We start from the raw sequence: 20,702 nt of genomic DNA, 5'->3' as shown, positions 1-20,702 counted from the left end.
ACACACACACCCACACACACACACACACACACACACACACACACCGAGGCGTTGGTTAGAATAGGAGCGGTGCTCTTTTACATCCATGCACACATAAATCGCACGTAAACGACCTCGCTTCCAAACAGGGTCTCCTAGAACCACCCGTCAGAGGAACAGCAGGCCCCTCCCCTACAGCACAGGTAAGACACGGAGCGATCACCTGGATCAGTCACAGCACACTGCATGCACGTTTCCACTGTGACCGAGACGCTGAGGGAGGCTGCTCTCATGTTATAATCGCTCACAGCTACACGTCCTGGAGCCGACTTGCTCATGATGGAACTATAACAACAAGCCACGCCCCCAGACCCACATCCATCTTTCAGACAGCTCACCACAGACCAAATATGAAAACATGGGCCGCCTCCCTCGAACCGTGACCTCATCAGTGAACTGATGATGACATCAGAGGCTCCGCCTCCGCTCCCAGTGAGTACGGCGTGAAGTTGTCACACTCACTACAGCCTGTGCATACTTATAGTTATAGCATATTCATTACATACCTTCATACCGGGTACATTGTAACACACCTATGATAGATCCATATTCTGTAATATATCTTTATTATTGCTAAAGCACTTTCTGCATGGATGCAAACTGCATTTCATTGCCTTGTACTTGTGACGTGTGCAATGACAATAAAGTTGAATTCTATTCTAATTAGTATTAAACTAAATGTAGTAATAAGTACGGTCATTATTACAGTGATTATTACAGTGATATCTTATATTCTCATCTCTCACAGATGTGTGGTTTCACTCGCCCGCACACCTGAGTCTGACCTCAGCACCATGTTGGGTTTGAACCAGCAGGACGTTCACCTTCAGTCAGAAATGAGCTGAATATGTAAAGTTTTCCACCAGCACAGGGGAGCCAGGCTGCCTTCAGAGGAGCCGCACAGAGATTCCCAGCAGTAACTGAGCTCGCATTAGTGGGAAGGACATCATGGTGACAAAACCTGAGGACCTATCACTGGTGAACGTCTTACATTAGCCCCTCCCATCACTGCGTTTTTGGTGTTTTTTGTAGAGATGGGCTCAAACATCTGGAGGAAAAAAAATGCCTTTATTTGTAAGAGCACGCTACGTGTGAGAGCCAAACGCTCAGACCGATCGCGTGTGAGCAGACCACACGAGAAGCTCCTGCATCCATCTCATTCACGCACTCGCGCCCACACGATCATGCGGTAAACACGGCGGCTCCACGGTGCGTCTCTGCGAGCGTTCACATGCCAACAATGGGGATTTGGCTCCTCGCGGCCGACGTCTGAGCTTCTCATGAGCTGATGATATCATAAATGATGCTTTCTTTCTCTCCTCCCCACCTTTCTCCTCGCTCTCTCTGATTGGTGACTCCGACTCCCGCCTTGCTCTCTCTCTGCGAGCCCGGGGGTGCAGCTCAGAGTCCCAGTTCCCTCACAGGGAGGGATTGAGGGATAACCGAGGCTGTTGACAGAAAATCAGCCACGGCCACGCCGTTCCCCGCGCTCCCCTAATCCGCTTCCCTGCTAAAAAATAGTCCCTAATACCCCCAGCAGCCCCGAGGCCATATCCTGGCTGCGCTCCGACAAACAAGCACGCACGGACACACACACACACACACACATATACGCACCACACAAAAGATGCATGAACATACAGAACACACAAACACACACACAGTGAAACCACACACAGAGATAAAATGAAAACATGTCCAGAAAGACAGATTAGATGGTGACACACACACACACACACACACACACACACACACACACACACACCTCTATCTCGTATCACAAGAGATCCCATCTGCAGCCATGGATATGTTTGCCAACTCTACTTTGGTTTGGAGATAATGTGTGTGTGTGTGTGTGTGTGTGTGTGTGTGTGTGTGTCAGGTAAGGATTGGTGCTGCAGCAGTAGCCCAGTTTGGCTCTCAGACACACTGATCATCTATTCAGCTCACACACACACACACACACACACACACACACACACACTCACTCACTCACTGCGCCGAGCTCGTGGCGACGCCTGGAGCTGCAGAGCGGACGACCCCGAGCAGGCCGGGCAGCGCTGCGCTCCGGTCCTCGGTGACAAAGCGAGTGGCTGCGTGTTTAATTAGTAATGAGGGCATGACGAACTTTTCCTGCAGCGGGAGCGGTCGGGCCGTTTCATTAGCTGGGAGATAACGGCGTTAATAAAAGGAGGAACCAATGAGCGGCACGGCCATGTTTCTCCTCGCTGCGGCTCAGCTGTCCTGCGATGCTACAGTTGGTTCTGCAGATGAAGTCAGCAGAGGTTTGCACACATGCACACGGGCAGCCTCTCAAATATTAAAGCTCATGTTTGCTTCTCGTCTCTGTCTGCATCTGTTTTATTTTGGCAGTGACTTTCTGTGCCTTCCACTTCCTGTCCTTGTCTGTGTTCCCACCTTTGTCATTTGCTGCCCCGCCCTCATCATTCACCTCTGACAGGTCACCACATCTCGCTGCTCGTTCTGGAGGTGGGTGGAAAACTTTTCAATCACTGCTGTGGAACCAGAGTCGGAGTTTTAAACACCTTCAGAATCAGCTGTTATATTTAACGAGGCCATGCAGATGATCCTGCAGGTAACGAAGAGATGCTTCACCTGCTCTATGGTCTTCTGAGCAGACACCTCTGCCACAGGCCGAGAAGAGCCCTGAAAGTTTACCCAGAATGCACTTTGGGAGGTTTCCTGCAGTGAATGATCAGAAACAGATCAAACATGAGGCACCAGCGCTGCTTCCTGCAGATATTAAACTGCTGCAGGTTATTCTCCGCCTCGGTGTAAATCTGATTGTTTTTTAAAAAGCTGAAATAAATTTTTAGCCCTGAAATTTTCACCTGGAGAAGTGCTGCAGGTGTGACGTCACGACTCCAAATGCTGGTAAATACTTACAGCTCCACATTTGTACTCAGAGGCCTGAAACTGTGAAAAGAAATAACGGACGGACTGATTGTTACAGCTCTGTGGCACGCAGACTGGAGCAGCCGGGGATCGAACCTCCTGAGCTGCAGCCACGTCGGGTTACATGAAGGTTAAAGGTCGCATGGCTGCATTAAATAAACTGAAGTTACTGTATTTAAAGAAAACTACAATAACTACTTTCAGATTTGACCCAAAAATAAAGAAAAACCTGAGACACTCCAGCTGGAACACCACCCACACACGGCACGGTTCAGGTGTGGGACACCCGCCCTGACCTCTCTGCATCCACCCACCAGTGCGAGTGTTCCTCCAGCGTCTTCACGGGCTCCTGCACGCTGCGAACGTCCCAGAACTTGACCTTGCAGTCGTCCCCGCAGCTGGCCAGGTAGTACTGACGGTTTGGGTTAAAGTCCAGGTCGCGCACCAGCTGACCGTGGGCGTTCTCTATGCAGTAGATCTGACTGGAGGGAGAGAGAGAGAGAGAGAGAGGGGGGAGGTTAGAGGGAAGAAGGCAAACGCACAGAAGCAGAAACGAGCAGGGTGAGAGTGAGAGGAAGCAACGAGGAAGAGGAGGAGGAGACGGAACAACAAGAGCAGATATGAGCGAGAGGAAGCTTCACCAAGGCTTCCCGGGTAATCACAGCCTCTCTGCGTCGCCGTCTGTCAGCAAAGGCCAGCCTCAATAAAGTGGCCGACACCGGCGGTGGTAAATTACAAAGGCGAGCCTCATAACGGCACAGCCTCGACTTCCTGCTAACAGCCACGACAGCGCCTCCACCTCCGTTTATCTCCCTCAAACACACCTTTAAAAGAAAAACCATCCCCGCTCTCACGCGCTTCCTCCTCCGCTTTAAGAGGCGAATTCAGGCCGTCACCCGTGAAGCGCTGCCATCGTAGCGCATCGCTTCCTCTCTGGCTCGGTCAGCTGGAGCGCAGCGTGAGCACAATGACAGCAAACGCCGTGATCTTAAAGATTCTCATTAGTGGAGCATCACCAGGGAAGAACCAGTGCTCCCAGAGCTCACGGGTGGAGGCTCGTAGACTGAGCTTTTTACACCACCCAGAGAATGAATGCATTTAAAATGTTATTAAAAAGACGGAGCGCCCAACAAAAGCCCGGAGCTGAAACATTTAAAGCTGCTGTTCTTCACATTTTATTCTATGAAAACTGAAAAACAAAAGTCTTAAAATACAACATGGATTAAATGGAACAGGCCGGGGTGGGTTCCAAAGCAGCTTGCAGAGACTAAAGGAGCTTAGACACTGAAGTGTACGTGATTTGTTACTCGGCTGCACAGGCAGGTATGAGCTGAGGCTGAAGCTGATGTGGGTGGGGCTTGAGGTCAGCTGATCCATCAGGACCACCTCTGCATCATCTGAGAGGGTTCAGCTAAAGTGGGACGGGAGGTAGAAATCTGGTAAATGTACAGGTGTCATTCTGCTTTTCTGCTCCACCTGACCACACTGAAGCAGCTGGGCATCGAACCCCCAACCTTCCCGTCCAGGAAGATGACGGGCCCGGGCTCACAGAGAGACCACTGCTACACGGTTATCACTAACATGCTGCATTCATCAAAAGTAAAACTAAGTTTAGTCCAGGAATGATCTCAGAGTTTGGTCTTTAGTGCCGGCTCGGTTCTTTCTGAGGCTGCAGAATTGAAAATGACAACTTAATGGAGACAAATGAAGGCGACATTTATGGAACGGAGCAAGCTCCACATTTTACCTGCTGTTTGCTTTGGTTTGCTCCGGAGTCGGAGGTGATAGTTGGAGCAGACAATCACACTCGGCATGCAGCCATCACACGGCTTCTTTTGTTTCCGCCTCCAACCCAGACCCGGTGGCAGGGATCAGCCCGTGGTCTGGCCTCAGCTCTGGTCACTTCCTGTTTTTTGTCTTTGTTTCTCTGAGCTCGCATTCAGTGATTTTTCCTTTGTGTTCATTACTTCTTGCCTGTTGTGTCCACATTTTCACAAACGTGACACCTGAGCGTGCAAATTATACATGAGGAGACTCGAGTGGCTGACGGCGCTAATCCAGTGGAAACCTGCGTGAGTGAAGTGGTAATTATCCGGATGTAGCGACGCCTCGGCCACAAATGCAACGCAGTGTTGCAGAAACTGCAGGTTTTCTGCAGGCTGGCCCGGCACGGCTTTGTTCGGCGGCGTGGAAAGCCTCTGTGTTGTGGTGCAGCTGGATGCCAACAGCAGCTAGCCAGCTAGCTCGTCGCCCCGCTGATTGTGATAGGCAATTAACATGCTAATTAAAAATCTCATTAAAATAAGGGAGGAATAAGAGAACGACCCGAGGCAGACCGCTGGGCTCCAATTAGGTCAAGACGGCTCGGGGACTGTGAGCGACTCGGGAAATGTCAAACAACGAGGAAGAAGTTTGCCTGGAAGCCCACAGAGAGCGGAGGGGACCCACGCTCTGCACACACCTGCAGATCTGAGGTGAGCCGTCACCCTGAAGGTTTGACGCTCTGCGCCGCGTCGGTCACGGCGTGGTTCAAGTTTTTTATTATTTAGCATCATCACACATGACAGACTCGACCCGCTGAACCCACACAAGCAGGAGAAGACGGAGGATGGACCAAATATGTCTTCTCATTGGACACCCACTGCTCACTGGCCCAAAGCCGCACGACCACGCCCACCCTTAGATGTACGTGGATGAAATGATTGATTGTTTCTGTTTTTTCTACATGTCTGAATTATTTCTCCGATGGAGGCCACGAGCGTTGCTGATGTTCTGATGAGCTGACAGATGTTTTCCATCTGGCTGAAGATAAACAGGCTTCAGACATCCTGATGCTTTTATAAATGAGCGGCTCTCATTTCCTGTGTGCTGTGATGCCGTCAGTGTTTCTGACCATGAGGACACTCCTACTCCAGCTCGATATGAAAATATAATTGATGTCAATAACATCCGTCACCATGGTTACGTCTTTGTGTCACTCCAACATACCGACAGCAGCATCAGTGAGGATAAGTCGTACCTGCCTCAATGACAGCGGTCCTTCTGACCTGCCTGTGACATCACTTTCCTGGATGCTGATGCGTGTGCGGGTCACGGGGATGTTGGGTCGCCGGTAGGAATAAATACGGCCGAGCTCGTCAAGCAGCAGCTTCCTGATCCGAGCTGACTCGGAACTTCTGGTGAACTTCAGTCGCTCTCAAAATAGCAATTTCATGTGTAATTTCGAGTCACAGCACATGATTTATTTACAGCGCCGCCTCCCTGTCCTGCGTGCGACTCTGAGGTATAAGGCGTGACCCGGGGCTGTAGGGTGGCTGGTGTTCACCCCGGCCCGCTGTGGAATGGGACGCGCCCGCCGCGTGAAAAGGAAATGGAGCAGGAAATTGGGTTAGTTTCGCTCTTTCCCTCTCTGGTGTCTCTGAGCGATCCCCCCTCCAAGCACGCACGCACACACCGGCACACGCAACCCTGCCCTCCCCCGGCCCGGCCTAATGGAGGAGGGACCTGGGACTGTGTGTGTGTGTGTGTGTGTGTGTGTGTGTGTGTGTGTGTGTGTGTGTGTGTGTGTGTGTTTGTGTGTGTTTATGTTTGCACGAGCAGGATTAGAGCCGCAGTTGGCCCGACCCACCAAACACACTCAATCTTAAGTCATCTAGCGAGTGTGTGTGATGGGGGGGGCTGACGAGGGGACGGGGACCTATTACACACACTGTTACACACACACGCAGATAAAAACATAAAACCGGGAAAACACACTCCCACAAATACCATTTATGTGTGTAAATACAGGCAGAGTGAGCAGGAAGCTACAAAGGTAGACACACACACACACACACACACACACACACACACACACACACACACACTGGCTTAGTCTGGGTGATAAATCTCTCTGCTGAGGGGATCGACAATCTCACACACACACACACATACGCACACATCCCTGTTTCCATGGCAACCACAGCGAGATGGGAGGGGGAAGAGAAGAAAAATCGAAAGAGGAGAGCAATCATTTCATCGCTGATCAAAATTAAAGCCTGGCTTTGAGATGGAGCTGGCAGAGAAAGAAAGATGGGAGCAGGAGAGGGAGGCAGGGGGGGGGAGGCAGGGGGAGGAGCCTGCAAACGAACAAAAAGTAAAGGATCATGGCATCAAGCAGCCTAAACGATGGAGGAGAGCACCGAGGTTAGTGTGAAGCAAAGAGTCCAAACTTCCAACATAAACGAAGTTTAAACACCTGAAACCTGCGTTTGTTCTACTGCCCAGCAGGGGGCGACGCCCCTGACCATAAACACAAATACAGAATGAGCTTCCTGCTCACCTGATCTCTGATCTCGCTGAACTCTTTCATGACGATTTTATATTCTCAGGTCTTACTGAATAAAACATCTGACCGATCACATGACTGCGGTGAGGTTACTGTACCAACTGATAACCAATCAGAAGTGCAGGAAACAAAGGCCAAAGAGTGCAAATATTCACATGCAGATATCTGTAAACCCAGTTTCCTCCTTTCTCCCTGTAAACTCTGTACAGTGCTGCGGCAGGTGGAGCAGCTAAATAAGCACGGCGGTGGCGGTGGGGGTGTTAAACGTAAAGGTGTTCTCTGTAATTATTTTAAAGCCTGCATAAGGTCCCGACCTCTCCATTATGAGAGCTACAGCGGGATGTCTGGTTCGTGTCTTCTGAGGAAAAGCCCGGAGCGCGGGAAAAGGTCACGGATGATCGATCTGACAGCGGCAGGGTTCAAAAGGTCACCCTCAAATCAACAGTGGCATATGGAAGAGCACCATTTCAAAAACAGCTGACATCTTTTGCATAATGGCCCGTATTTGAATGTGAAATATGATACTTTGAACAGCCAACACTTTTTGCATAATAGAGCCAGATTTGAATATGTGAATAAAATATGATGGAAAAGGCTCGTGAATAATGGTTTACCTCGGCTAACCTATCATCACGGCACGCCGAGGCGCTGATGGGTAGGTGCGATGGAAACGCCGGTTTTGGTCAGGTGGTGTTCGGGCCGATCCGGGCGAGGAGGTTTGACGATGTCCGCTCGTCGTCTTTGCACCGGCAGACAGCCGGCCTTTAAAGAAGCAAACGGCACCGCCATCTATCATTTCGGCTTCTTTTGCTCGCGCTTTGCTCTCCATATCTGCTCATTCTGCACATGCTCACATACACACCACAGGGGAGGTGTACAGGATCCATGCTTCACTGCAACACTGCACTGCTGTTCAGTATGCACCCTGCAGAGCATGGTATGGCTGCAGGCCTGACAGCTATTACACAGCTCAGTGTGTGTGTGTGTGTGTGTGTGTGTGTGTGTGTGTGTGTGTGTGTGTGAGTGTGTGTGTGTGTCTCACTGTGGACTGTGGGTCCAAGAGGGAACTCAGAGTCGATGCAGAGTAAGAACATCTCCAGTGACAGGCCTCTCTCCCTCACAGAGAGGCACAGCTACATGCCCAGTGGCGAGTACTACATGGCTGTTAGCTAGCCTAATATTATTCAAAGGCTTAAAGCCCCCCGGTGCGCCCACAGTCAGATCCTCACAAACTAACAACTTGTTTTCATCTTTCCTCTTTAAAGACGTCTTTAACTTGCAAACAGCAGTTACTGGTTTGCAAATATACCAAATGCATGTGTCCGAAGTGGGAAATTAATTTTAAAAGAGTTATTTCTTTGTTTCTGTGAAGAGTCCGTTTACTCTCTGCAGTCAGCAAGACTTCACATCCGAGTTGTTCCACATGGAAGAATGGTTTGTGCCTCTGTGGGGGGGACGAGTCACCCACACAAACAGGAAGCAGCTATGAAAAAGGAGGAAACAGGGCACTTTGAACAAATCCACGATTCTTATAGTGCGCCAAAGCATCCTCGTCACCCAGGCCTGCAGACTGGGGACAGACCAGACCAAGGAAAGTCTTCTTCGGCCTTGGAAACTTGGAAACTGAGAATGTTTGCCTTCAAAATAAAAGTTGACCTTACCAGTGCCACAAACATGCTTCAAAAGGCACTTATTTTGAAGGCCACCAAAGAAATCTCAAGCTTTTTGGTATAGCATGTTCTTTGCCACTGAATTCAACCAATGACAGAAACTTGGAGGAACCGTTCACCAACCGGTTGGGGAATCCATGTCCATGCATGTCTGCATGCCTGAGACGTAAATCTGTTTCATCACCTAAACCAGGGGTGGGGGAACTCCAGGCCTCCAGTGTCCTTGGCTAAATGACCTCCTCAACATGTCTTGAAGTTCTCCAGAGGCCTGGTGATGAACTAATCATGTGATTCAGGTGTGTTGACCCAGGGTGAGATCTAAAACCTGGAGGACACCGGCCCTTGAGGCCTGGAGTTCCCCACCTCTTACCTAAACTAACTGAGAAATCTCGATGCATGAACCCAGCCAAGTAGTTTTACTGGTTAACCCGACCAAGAAATCCTGCTGCCTCTACCAACTGAGTAACTGTGTTGCTTAAACCTAAACACACGTGGAAGATCACGCAATCTTTACACGAGTGGAACTGTATCGAAAACGAGTAAATACCAATAACACCCTGATGAAACTGGTCCCAGTTCTTGAACTGGTTGAGAACATGATTCCAGCCCAGACATCTGGCAGTAGCTCCGCTGGAGGTGTGGACTGACCAAGAGAGACAGCGATTGGAAGAAGAAACCAAAGTAATGCAGACTGGACCCGAATCACACACGTCTCTACATGCTTTTAGAAATTTTGACAGTGTGGACAGAGCCAGCTTTCTGAGAACAAACTGCGCGATTGGCTTGTCCAAAGAACACAATGAGTAGGCGGTCCTTCATGGCGGCCCAGGACGCAGTGGACCGCCTCTGAATGAAGCCTCAGGCATCAGTGCAGTGTCACCTGAGCGCCTTCGGAGCGCCACGTAGAGCGATCGGCGTCCTCTCACAGGTGCTGTGAGCAGGTCTCTGTGGGGTCATATGCTTTACGTTTTTTATGACCTGGCTGTGTGTTTCGGGTTGTCGTGTCACGCAGGACAAACCTGGAGCGACTGCAGACTCTAAAGTGCATGAGACTTTTGCACAGCTCTGCTGCCTGGGCTCAGTTTTTATGTCCTTTAGCACCAGCGAGCATGGTTACGCTCCATGGCTGTGAGCCCTTTAATTAGAGACAATCACACTCTGAATTCCATTGTTGTGAACCGATGACTCTGACTTTATTGACGAGCTCCACATGGCTTTAGGAATCAAAAATGTGCGAGTAAAGCTGAATTACTGACATTTTAGTTATTCTGACAGTGAGCTGGATCCTTTCTGGACTGTTTGTATACACATCACCAGCTCCAATCTGCAGCCTAATTAATCTGCTGTATATAATTATGTGATATTTGTTACAGCCCACATGCTCCTCTCCGTGAGTTGATGCAGATTTTGCACACATTGTTCATCTCTGCAACAATGCTGCCCAGCTCTTACTAACGACCTGTGGCACAGCTGAAATAAGACCTTTTAAAAATACATTAATGAAACAGACCTGCCTAAAAAAAAAAAAAAAATCACAACTGCAGCTCAGTACAGCAGGGATTACTCTGTGAATAATGTAAAAGCAAAGGTGCAGTGAGAACAGCCGGCTGAGGAGGAGTGAGAGTGTGTCAGGATTTTCCATTAAACACAGTTTTCTGTCCCCGTATCAGAGCCGAGTATTCCATAATTTACATAATGCTGCATATTACATCAGTACAAAGTAGAACAGGCATCATATATATTTTATAAGCAGCGCTGTCTTTGCATTTTTTTTTTTTAAAGCTATGCATCTGGGAAGCAAGAGGGTGCTGTAGAGACCAAGCTCCTCTCCAGGGTGTTAGATAACCAGCTCGAGGCGTCTGCTGCTGGTGGAGCTGCACTCCCCGTCCTTATTTTAGAGAAGAGGAGAAAAAGAATGCAACAGTCACACCAGAGAAAACACTGTGGAGACTGAACGCACAACCAAAATTATTGCCATCGTGTGCAGTTAACTTGCAGTTTCATTTTGGTCTGTAACCAGTACGCATCCAGTCTGCAACCAATCTGCAACCGGTTTGTAATCAGTCTGCATCCAGTCTGCATCCAGTCTGCATCCAGTCTGCATCCAGTCTGCAATCAGTCTGCAACCGGTTTGTAATCAGTCTGCATCCAGTATGCATCCAGTCTGCAATCAGTCTGCAACCGGTTTGTAATCAGTCTGCATCCAGTATGCATCCAGTCTGCAATCAGTCTGCAACCGGTTTGTAATCAGTCTGCATCCAGTATGCATCCAGTCTGCAATCAGTCTGCAACCAGTCTGCATCTGGTTTGTAACCAGTCTGCAACCAGTCTGCATCTGGTTTGTAACCAGTCTGCAACCAGTCTGCATCTGGTTTGTAACCGGTCTGTAACCAGTATGCATCCGGTTTGTAACCAGTCTGCATCCGGTCTGCATCCGCTCTGTAACCAGTATGCATCCGGTTTGTAACCAGTCTGCATCCGGTCTGCATCCGCTCTGTAACCAGTCTGCATCCGGTCTGTAACCGGTCTGCAACGGGTCAATTACACACATTCTGTTTGTGATGAATTGCAATAATTTGATCTGTTGCTGTCGACATAAACAGAAATACACATTAGCTGCTAACATTCAGAACCTCACAGATCTGAAAGAAATTTCTCCACAAATCGTTTCAAAAACATGGCAGACGAGCTCATCGGATGAACGCACATCGACTAATCTGTCTGTTATGAAATTAGACGCCAGTTATTTGCAAACCTTTGCTGATCTGTCTGAGAGCGAGGTCACCCAGAGGTGGAGGGTGTTGCACCATCATCTCTGCCTAAGAAAATACGAGCAGTCAGTCAGTGAATGCAGCAACCTCAATGCAATGACGAGAAACCACCGATGGGTCGGTCTATTTTTACTCTGTGTGTCAGAGAGAAGTGGAGGGAGACACCTCAGAGGTCACCTGCAGAGGCAGTGGAGCATGATGATAGGCTGACAAACACACACACACACGTGCACACACACGCACACACACAAAGACTGCTCTTTCACACTTGCAGCCACTTCACACATGCAGTGAAACACAAACCCGACATGCTGTGACCTCGGTGTGTGTGTGTGTGTGTGTGTGTGTGTGTGTGTGTGTGTGTGTCTCTCTACTGAAACATCTGAATGTTTTTTATTCTTTTACATTTTTAGATTTGTGTATCGATTCTTCGTCTTTCTGCTGTTAAAGAAGAGCTCAGAGAAAACAAACCATGCAAACTGTCTGTGATCCAACGGGAATAGTCGCTGTTTTGACAGGTCAGCATATCAGAGTGCCAGACATCACGTTAATTCATACATACACCGTCGAAAAATTCCACCACGTGTGTCGGAGTCGTCAGTTGAAGACAAACAGAAGACAAACAGTAAGTAAATGATGTTCTTTTTTAACACAAGCACATTTTTCTTTTTACCAATTAATGGTTAAGGTTAGGTAGTCTGCTCGTCTCTCAACGTATGGTTATCGAACAAACACAGCTGTGATACACGCATACTGATCCGACATGTATGATCAAAACGTGGGCAAAAGGCTCGATCAGGAAATGCTGCACTTTCCAGTATTTTCAGTATTTGGCCCAAACCATCGTCCAGCAAACTGTCCGTTTGCATCGTTACTAAACCACAAAAGCTCAGACAGCAGACGGTCTGACGTCTTCAGAAAAGACTGAAAAATGAAATCTGTGTTTTTTTCGTGTTAAGTTAGAAGTTTGGAACTTTAAGGAAACAATAAAAATAAATGACGTTTTGGACTGTAGCCAGGTTTTCACATCATGTACATGTTATTTATTCTCTGTGCTTGTTTGCTGCATTAGACCTATTTTTATTAGCACATCAAATTAACCTTTATTTAAATAGGAAGTGAAGCTCTGCAGATGAGAATCTTTTTTGTTTCCTTTGCAGAGTTAAAATGAACCGTGCACATTTTGTCTGTGCTGAGCTGATGGAGACATGAAGGACTGCTCTGAGATCAGCTACTAAAATACTTAATGATCATTTTTCAGTCAGCTTAATCTAATAAACGAATTTCCCAGAGGAACCCACCCGAGGGATTAATAAAGTTTTATCTTATCTTATCTTAAAATGGATCATTTACGCAGGTCTGGAGGGACAAACACAGGTCATGAGCTTCCTGGACCTCTGAATATGAGGCCGCTCAGGTGCCGTCCTCCGGTCAGGTGGAGGTATAAATTCAAAGAGGAGAAGATCAGGTTTGACTTTAACTGTAACCGAAATGTGGTTTGTTAGTTTGATGTTTGGTTGTCCCATGCCTCCACCCCGACCTCCTCTGTACATCACCTTACCTGCTGTTGCTTCAGACACTTTGAACCGAACGACTCAAACGAGGATGCAAATACGTCGGAATCCAAGAAAAAAAACAAATGTGCTGCAAGAGCTCCTCCGGTGATTTCCAAGTTTCAGCATATTTTAGAAAACCATGAACCGCATATTTAAAATGAAAAAATGAATCAAAGTGCAGCACTTGGATAAATTCCTGCACAAACATCTTATTTTATTCAAACCAAAGAAAAAGCCGATCGTCCTTATCGGACCATTTTATTATTTTTCTTTGAAACGTCTGTCACAGTGCGCCCTCTGCTGGCTGCGCGTGTCCCTGCAGACTATAATGGTGTGTTTTCACAGCGATATCAGGGATGAGGCTGCTGTCTGCTAACAAGCCCCGCTCCGCCGCCCCCTCCTTCCCTTTGTGCCGACGGCTAAATCAGCACTGTTGCATCCTTCAAAACAGCACAGCGGGAGGAGAGCGGCCAAAACGGGGTGTGCAGGAACTCTTTAATTTGTTATGGGGCTGACGGGGAGCCATATCAATGATTCAACTATCTTATCTGGCCCTGTGATACGCATCGTGTAAATACATTCTCACTCTCTCCTTCACCCGGCACCCCTCTCAGTCTCTTCAGCACTTTGCTGTTATCATGGCGATCGATGGCGAGGTGATTATTATTCCTGCAGCACAGCCCACACGTAAACACACGCTGACCTCACTCATCAAGTGCAGAAACACACACACACACACACACACACACACACACACACACACACACAGTGAGAGGTTGGGAGGTGGGCTGCTGATAACCTGCAGTTACAAGGTTAATGTGTGGTAGTACACATGCTCCGTGTCACACAGGAACATTAGTGCTCAGCCGCCTCGCACTTCATCATCTGGCGAGCAGAAGAACGCGCTGGACTCGATTCACGGGTGTCCGCAGAGAGCCGACAGACACACCTGGATGCAAATACGAGCACAGACCGCACAGGTTTGTGTGTTCGTCTTTGTTAGAAACACAAAGCTAACAGCTACGACAACAAACTGCAGCTCGGAGCCACAGCTCATAATAATCCCTCCATCCTTCATCCTCGGTCTGAAACAAGCTGTGTTAGCTCCGCCCCCTTTCAGACAGCCTTCTTCTGATTCGCTACCTGAACTACATGTGGGTGTGTCTTCTCCACTCAAGATGGACTACTAAAAGCTGCAAGCCACTTTAAACCCCGCTCCTGATCATGCTGATTTAGTCAGGGTCATCTCTGATGAACGCATAAACAGCAGACTCCAGGCCAGGTGCTCACAGGCAGGTAACGGTTACCGTAGAGCCAACAGAGCTCCTCACTGTGGGTCAGGACTCGAGTTCTTTAATTCATCCACAGACTCGAGCCAGCAGAACAACAAATCTCACTAATCGTGAATGAATTTGATTCGTGGAGCAGTTCTGGCTTTGGGTGGACAATATAACATCTGATTCCCCTTAAGCCTCGTTTCATTGCCAGTCCTTTATTGACTTATGCATTATAAGTGTCCATATGCTAATTAACTGCAGCCGAGTGCCATGAGCGGTGTTTCCACTGCGTTGCCTGTAGTGTCGCAGGTTTTCTAACTGCCTCATCACATCAGCAAAGCCTCTGATGTAACTGTGCCAAAAATATTATTTCATAATGTTGGAATCGGATAAAGACCCACAGGCCACGATCGATGAGTGTTTAAACAGCACTTAAAGGTTCAAAATATTACAGTTCTTTTTAAATAAAGGCACATTTATTTTTATGTAAAATTACCTTAAAGTGATCAAAATATTATTTTTACAAAATACTATATACAAAATACTCTTAATTGTTCATAATAAATCACTTTGATTTTTTATGAAACTCTATGGAGGCTTTTGTCATGGTGGCACATTCTTACCTGATGCAAGTTCATATGTAGTTTAATATTATACTACAGTATATTTGTAACTAACAGCAGCTCATTGTCTTTGTCTTGGAAATACTTTCTTTAAAGATAAAACACAATTTGGTGTCAATTTGAAAGAAAAGACAATGTTTAATATAAAAATGAAGCCAGAGGTCAAATGTGACATATATTAAATCTGTATATGGTACTTTCTATATGCTATGCTAACGCTAAGCTAGCCAAGACCCCAGAGTGACGTTAGAGCTGAGTGTATGCAGACTCCAGCCCTGCAGCCAGAGCCTGAACGTCAACAGGTGACAGACGTGTTTCTACAGCAGAATCACCATGACGACCGCTTTGAAGTGTCTGTGCTGGTTTCATCTTTGAGTAACAACCCCAACACCAATCACAACAAAGCAGAAATATCTCCAACATGCACAAACATTTGACCTCAGCATGAATGAAGAGATGGCGGTGACTCTGACGCTAACGAGAAGCCACCGAGAATCAATAAGTGACATTGATATTGGATTCCCGTCTGCACCGCTACAGAGTCTGATCAGAATTCACTCAAAACCTTTCCAGCAGTCGAGTTTTCAGACAGAATGAAAAACGGGATAAATACTTAAGAAACATGGTTTGCAACTATGACACGATAAACAGGCTGATACTCCGGACACTCGGCTAACCTGATGTAGCACTTCTTACATCAGTATGACAGTTTTCAGCTTTGCTAACATAATTAGCTCCCTACTCAAAATGATGACAAGTACATTACAGTATATGATGAACTGGTTTCAGCAGAGCACTGTTTGCACTGCAAACATCTTAAAGTGGTTTAAAATGAACAAAGAATCAAAATGCATACACAGCAAATAGAAACCTATTGTTTTACCTCCCGGCGAGTGAGCTGGCTCGGTGGAGGTTTGTGTTCTCGGAGGGCCTTTTAACTCGATATCCAATAATGACTAACGACTCAGTCATTAATGGCATTTATGACACTGCTCGTTTCCAACGGTTACAGGAAGTTTTCATCAGTACCAGAAAACACCAAAATCTGCTCACAGCATGAGATGATCTGAACCTGCTCTGAAGCTGTAATATGAAAACTTTAACACACGCATGTGTTTCCTGATGCACGGAGAGGCAGTCATGACAAAACTCCCTCAACATGATGAGTCAAATTAAACACACAGTTCTGTGTAGTGCATTCAAATGTCTGCGTGTAATGACATGCAAACACCCAGTAAAACCAGTAAGCTCAGAGTTTAACGTACACGACTCACTTCTGTCAGATTTACACAGACGTCAGGTCCTTTTAATCAGGTGCAAAGAAAAAAGCAGAGCATTAATGCTGATTGGCAAATAAGAATAAAAAAACCCACCTCACCAACCGTCAGTGACACTCTGCCTTAGCTCAGCGGCTGCTGTGGGACTTATTCCATCAGGTTCAGGGATCAATGCCATGAAAAAGGAGGTGAAGTCTGCACGTCACCTAAATAAAGCACCTAAAGCATCCCTCGGGCGGAGGCGCTCACCTCATGGTGCGGAGGTCCCAGCCTCGTATGGCCGTGTCGTTGGCTGTGGCGAGCTGGCTGCAGTTGTGGTGGGGGCTCCACTTGCCGGAGGTGAACTTCAGCTGACCTTTACCCTCAAGGGTGGCGGTGCTGGAGACCTGCAGAGGGACGGCGGCGCCTTCGTTAGCAGGGACAAGAATTTCATCTGTATGTGTGTGACAGGTCGAGCCGGAGCAGCTCATTAAATCAGCATAATGAGGCTTTATTAGGAGTCATTTTCTCTGCAGGCCGCTCTCAAAACTACAATCGCTCGCTAACAACTGTAGTAATATTTGGGGTATTAGTGGCACGCATCAGGGCGGCGGGTACACTCCTGCAAACACACCTCAACTCGTGCTGTTGGCGTTAAACTGATTCACTATTCGTTTAAAGACTCTAATAATAATCATTTCACAATACCTGCATATAAAGAAAGGCTGGATGTGTGCAGTTTGATGGGAGGACATGTCTGCACACTGCTTTTTAGCCTCGTTTAGCTCCACTGTCCTGAGACGGAGTGTGTCGGGAACAAGTTACAGCTTTAATTTACTGGAAAAAAGATGCCAAAAACAAAAACAGGAGAGGGCGAGGGAGACGCAGACCACAGGAGGAGATCAGGGCAGAGTGGACACATGTGGGAACACAGCTGGACAGAACCTAACCAACAGGACACGAAGGAAACACAAGAGGGACTGTCAAAATAAAACAGGAAGTGACTAACACAGAGACGAGACTAAGGTATATGACCTTGACAAAACAACAGTGTAGACAGACACGGCTGACTTTAAACAGAAGACATGAAACAGAGACGAGACTGGACACGAAGGAGAACCAACATCTAACAAGAACCAAGAACTAGAAAATAAAAGTAATAATACTCCAGAACTCCAGCGGATGCACAGGGATCAATCTGGGCTTTGATATGTTGCTTTGTGATTCGAGCTTAAGTTATTGAATTATTAAATTATTGACGTTGTTGCTCCTTTGTGCATCAATAAGCAACCGGATGTTATCCGTAAGTCATAAAGTTGCGGTGCTGCCCTCCAGTGATCAACAAACACACTGAAAGAATAAAGTTCCTCACGCCGCAGATTCAAGGGGTCAGAATTTATTTCTAGTTTTTATAAAGAACACATTATGAGAAATATTAATACCTAAAACTTTATAGATAATTATCAAAGCTTCTTTCCAAAAACAGTTGGATGTCGACTTCGGTCGACCTCATCTTTCAAATCACAAACGCATCTTTTCCAAAACTCCCTCCAGCTCCAGGGATTAGCATTTAAAAGTTGTTTGCTATAAATCGTCAGGTATTGAAAAGCCTGATTCTTTCTCCCATTGTTGCTTCACATCCTCTGCATCGTCCTTGGTCAAAGAAGTGATGCTGTGATACAGTTTACGACTAATCTTTTGGTCCTTTTGCACATCAGTGAGGTTCTGTCGTGTCCAGATCCTTAAACCTCTTTCAGAAATATAAACGTCCTGCTTTCCGAACCCATCCGTCTGACACGAGGTGTTAAAATCACACAGCTCCTTCAACCATCCTGCATATGGAGTAAGGCTGGACAAATTTATCAACCATGGACGACAGACTGAGGCGTTCACCAAATGTTTTTACAAGAGGGACTTATGTATTTGCCCATCAGTAAGTTAGATTCAACCAACGTTATTAGAAAAGAGAAGCGGTCAACGGAAAAAAATAATAGGTCTGTTTTAACGGCACGCTATTCCAGCTGCGAACAAATGCACCCTCCTCAGAGTGCGAGGAATCACTGCTTTCCACGACATCATTTCCTTTGACAGATATTTAGATACAGCCAGCGTGGGGGGCTGGCTGTATCAGGAGCTGTCCTTTTCATATTTAACCGTTTTAGTAAAAGCACTTTGGATCTTCTGCTGGTGAAAAGCTTTTCCACAGCTTGTTGAGCTGCAGGATTGCTCCGCCCATCAAAAAGTCACCTGCGTGAGTATATCGCCTATCGTCCAAATATTTTACATATGGCCCAACCTTAATATGGAGCGAGTCCGGCTGTCTTATAGCGCTGGTGCAAAGCCAGGATGATTTGAGCAGATCTGTCCAGATGTTTAAAGAGAGATGAATCCATTGGCTGGATGCCTCAAGTATTTTTATTAACACCGTCGAGCAGTGATTAAAGGGTCGAGAACGGGAATCTCGCAGAGTTTCTGTATTTGCAAAACTTCAAGTTTGAATTTATTTGAGGTTATTTCCATCATAGAAGAAAACAATGGAGCCAGAAGAAGCTTTGCTCGTCTTCACGCAGTGGTTTGTTCTGTTTACGACAACACTGAACACGCTTGATTTGAATCTGAACGTCCAGAAACCGTCGCCGACGTGACGAGAGCACGCCAAAGCTTGGGCAAAGCTGCAACGATGAGTAGAGTAACGCTGATTTGCTCGAACGCTGCTCTCGCAGCTCCCCCATCAGTGTAATATTTAAGACTGATTGCTGCTGAAAGCCAAATCAAAGGGCTTTAAAGACGGTGCAATTGATTGCACCGTCTTTGGTTTTTAACACAAACACATTAAAGTGACAAAATGTCAGAGGAGCCCAGACGAGAGGAGCTCAGCTGAAAGGCGGGCAGGTTAAACTGCAGCCGGCGACGTATATTTATCAAATCTGCTGCACATACTTCACACGGCAACAATGAAGGTGAAATGAATCAAAGTCAAAATGCTTCAAGGACTCTGAATTATAAAGCGTATCACTTCATCGGCTACTTTAAAAATGGAATCCAATTAATTCAGCGGGCCGCTTTGGAAATGATTATCTTTCCTTTAAACTGCGATGCATCCAACAATTCAAACAGCAGCTCCGCACCGCTTCATTTTTCTCTGCTCCCCGACTATCTGCAGGCTTCATCGTCACCCCCACCCCCTCCACCGCCCCTGCCTGTTGGAGCAAGGATCATCGATCGGCCCGTCACCGCACAGCGCCGCGGTACACTCTCATTATTTCAGCTAGAGAGGACAGACAGAGGGAGGCAGAGTGAGGAAGGCCGGCTGAGCAGGGAGGTTTAAAGGAAGGAGACCAAAGTAGGCAGAAGGGGAGAAGAAAGGAAGGAAATCTAAAGACAGGAGCTGAGGAGGAGGGGAGGAAGAGAACAAAGAGGAGAGGAGCGAGGCTTCCTCCGCGGCCTTGAAGAATATTTCCACGACTATTTCACGAATGTCCACTCGTAAACCTCGGCTTCTCCGTTTATGAAAAATCTCATTTACATGTCATTTGTAACCAGAGTTTCTGAGCGGCTCTGCGCCGCAGCCGTGTCCACGCCGCAGCCGTGTCCACGCCAAATCCTCAGCCTCAAAAAGTAAAAGCTGGACACCGCCATCGTGACATCACTCGCCTTATGTCAGAGGCACCAGCAACAGACTGCAGATAACACAGACACGCCTACAGTGACGTCACCGCTGTAGGTGCTCAACGTTAGCATTTTGACCGACAACACTGATCATCGCCTGTCAGTGGGCGGGACCTGTCACAGAGCAGGTGAACATTTTGTCCTCAGAGTTTATGTTTGAAGCAGGAAAAACGTGGGTATCGTGAGGATTTGGCTGTGTGGGGCGTTCCCGGTCTGCAGGGCTCAGGATCTATCAAAGACGGTCCAAAGGAACAAGGAAGGAACGGCGGCGAACCAACGGCGGTGAGTCACGGCCACGGGGAGCCAAGGCTGGCCCGTGTGCAGACAAGCTGCTGTAGCTCAAACTGCTGAAAAGGTTCATGCTGGTTCTGATGGAAAAGTGTCAGGACACACTTACCTGGAGAACACCTGGCACCAGGATGCACTATGGGAAGAAGGCGAGCTGACCGAGGCAGTGTGACACTTTGGTTGATGTTCTCCTGGGAAACTTTGGGTCCTGCCGTCCATGTGGATGTTTGACACGTACCACCTACCTAAGCGTACCTGCAGACCAGTGTTCGCCCTCACATGGACACGGTGCTCCCTGATGGCTGTGGTC

The 20,702-nt window shown here is 47.4% G+C and overlaps 1 protein-coding gene across 3 annotated transcripts in view; it reads right to left on the bottom strand.

Annotated features, from left to right (window-relative positions):
- eipr1 (EARP complex and GARP complex interacting protein 1) overlaps window positions 1-20,702 on the bottom strand; it is a 45,587-nt gene that overhangs the window by 2,689 nt on the left and 22,196 nt on the right. For 2 of the 3 annotated variants that reach the window (XM_003457191.4, XM_019348576.2), the window contains 2 exons: window positions 16,706-16,842; window positions 3,270-3,437 (listed from right to left, as the gene is read on the bottom strand). In XM_003457191.4, coding sequence (XP_003457239.1) covers window positions 3,270-3,437; window positions 16,706-16,842 — 305 coding nt within the window. The remainder of the gene's footprint in view (window positions 1-3,269; window positions 3,438-16,705; window positions 16,843-20,702) is intronic. The other variant, XM_019348575.2, reaches the window with a different exon arrangement.

The sequence above is a fragment of the Oreochromis niloticus genome, linkage group LG19 (assembly GCF_001858045.2).
Source record: "Oreochromis niloticus isolate F11D_XX linkage group LG19, O_niloticus_UMD_NMBU, whole genome shotgun sequence".
Taxonomy (NCBI): Eukaryota; Metazoa; Chordata; class Actinopteri; order Cichliformes; family Cichlidae; genus Oreochromis; species Oreochromis niloticus.
The sequence above is the reverse complement of the archived record's forward strand: the minus strand, read 5'-3'. Positions and strand labels throughout refer to the sequence as shown.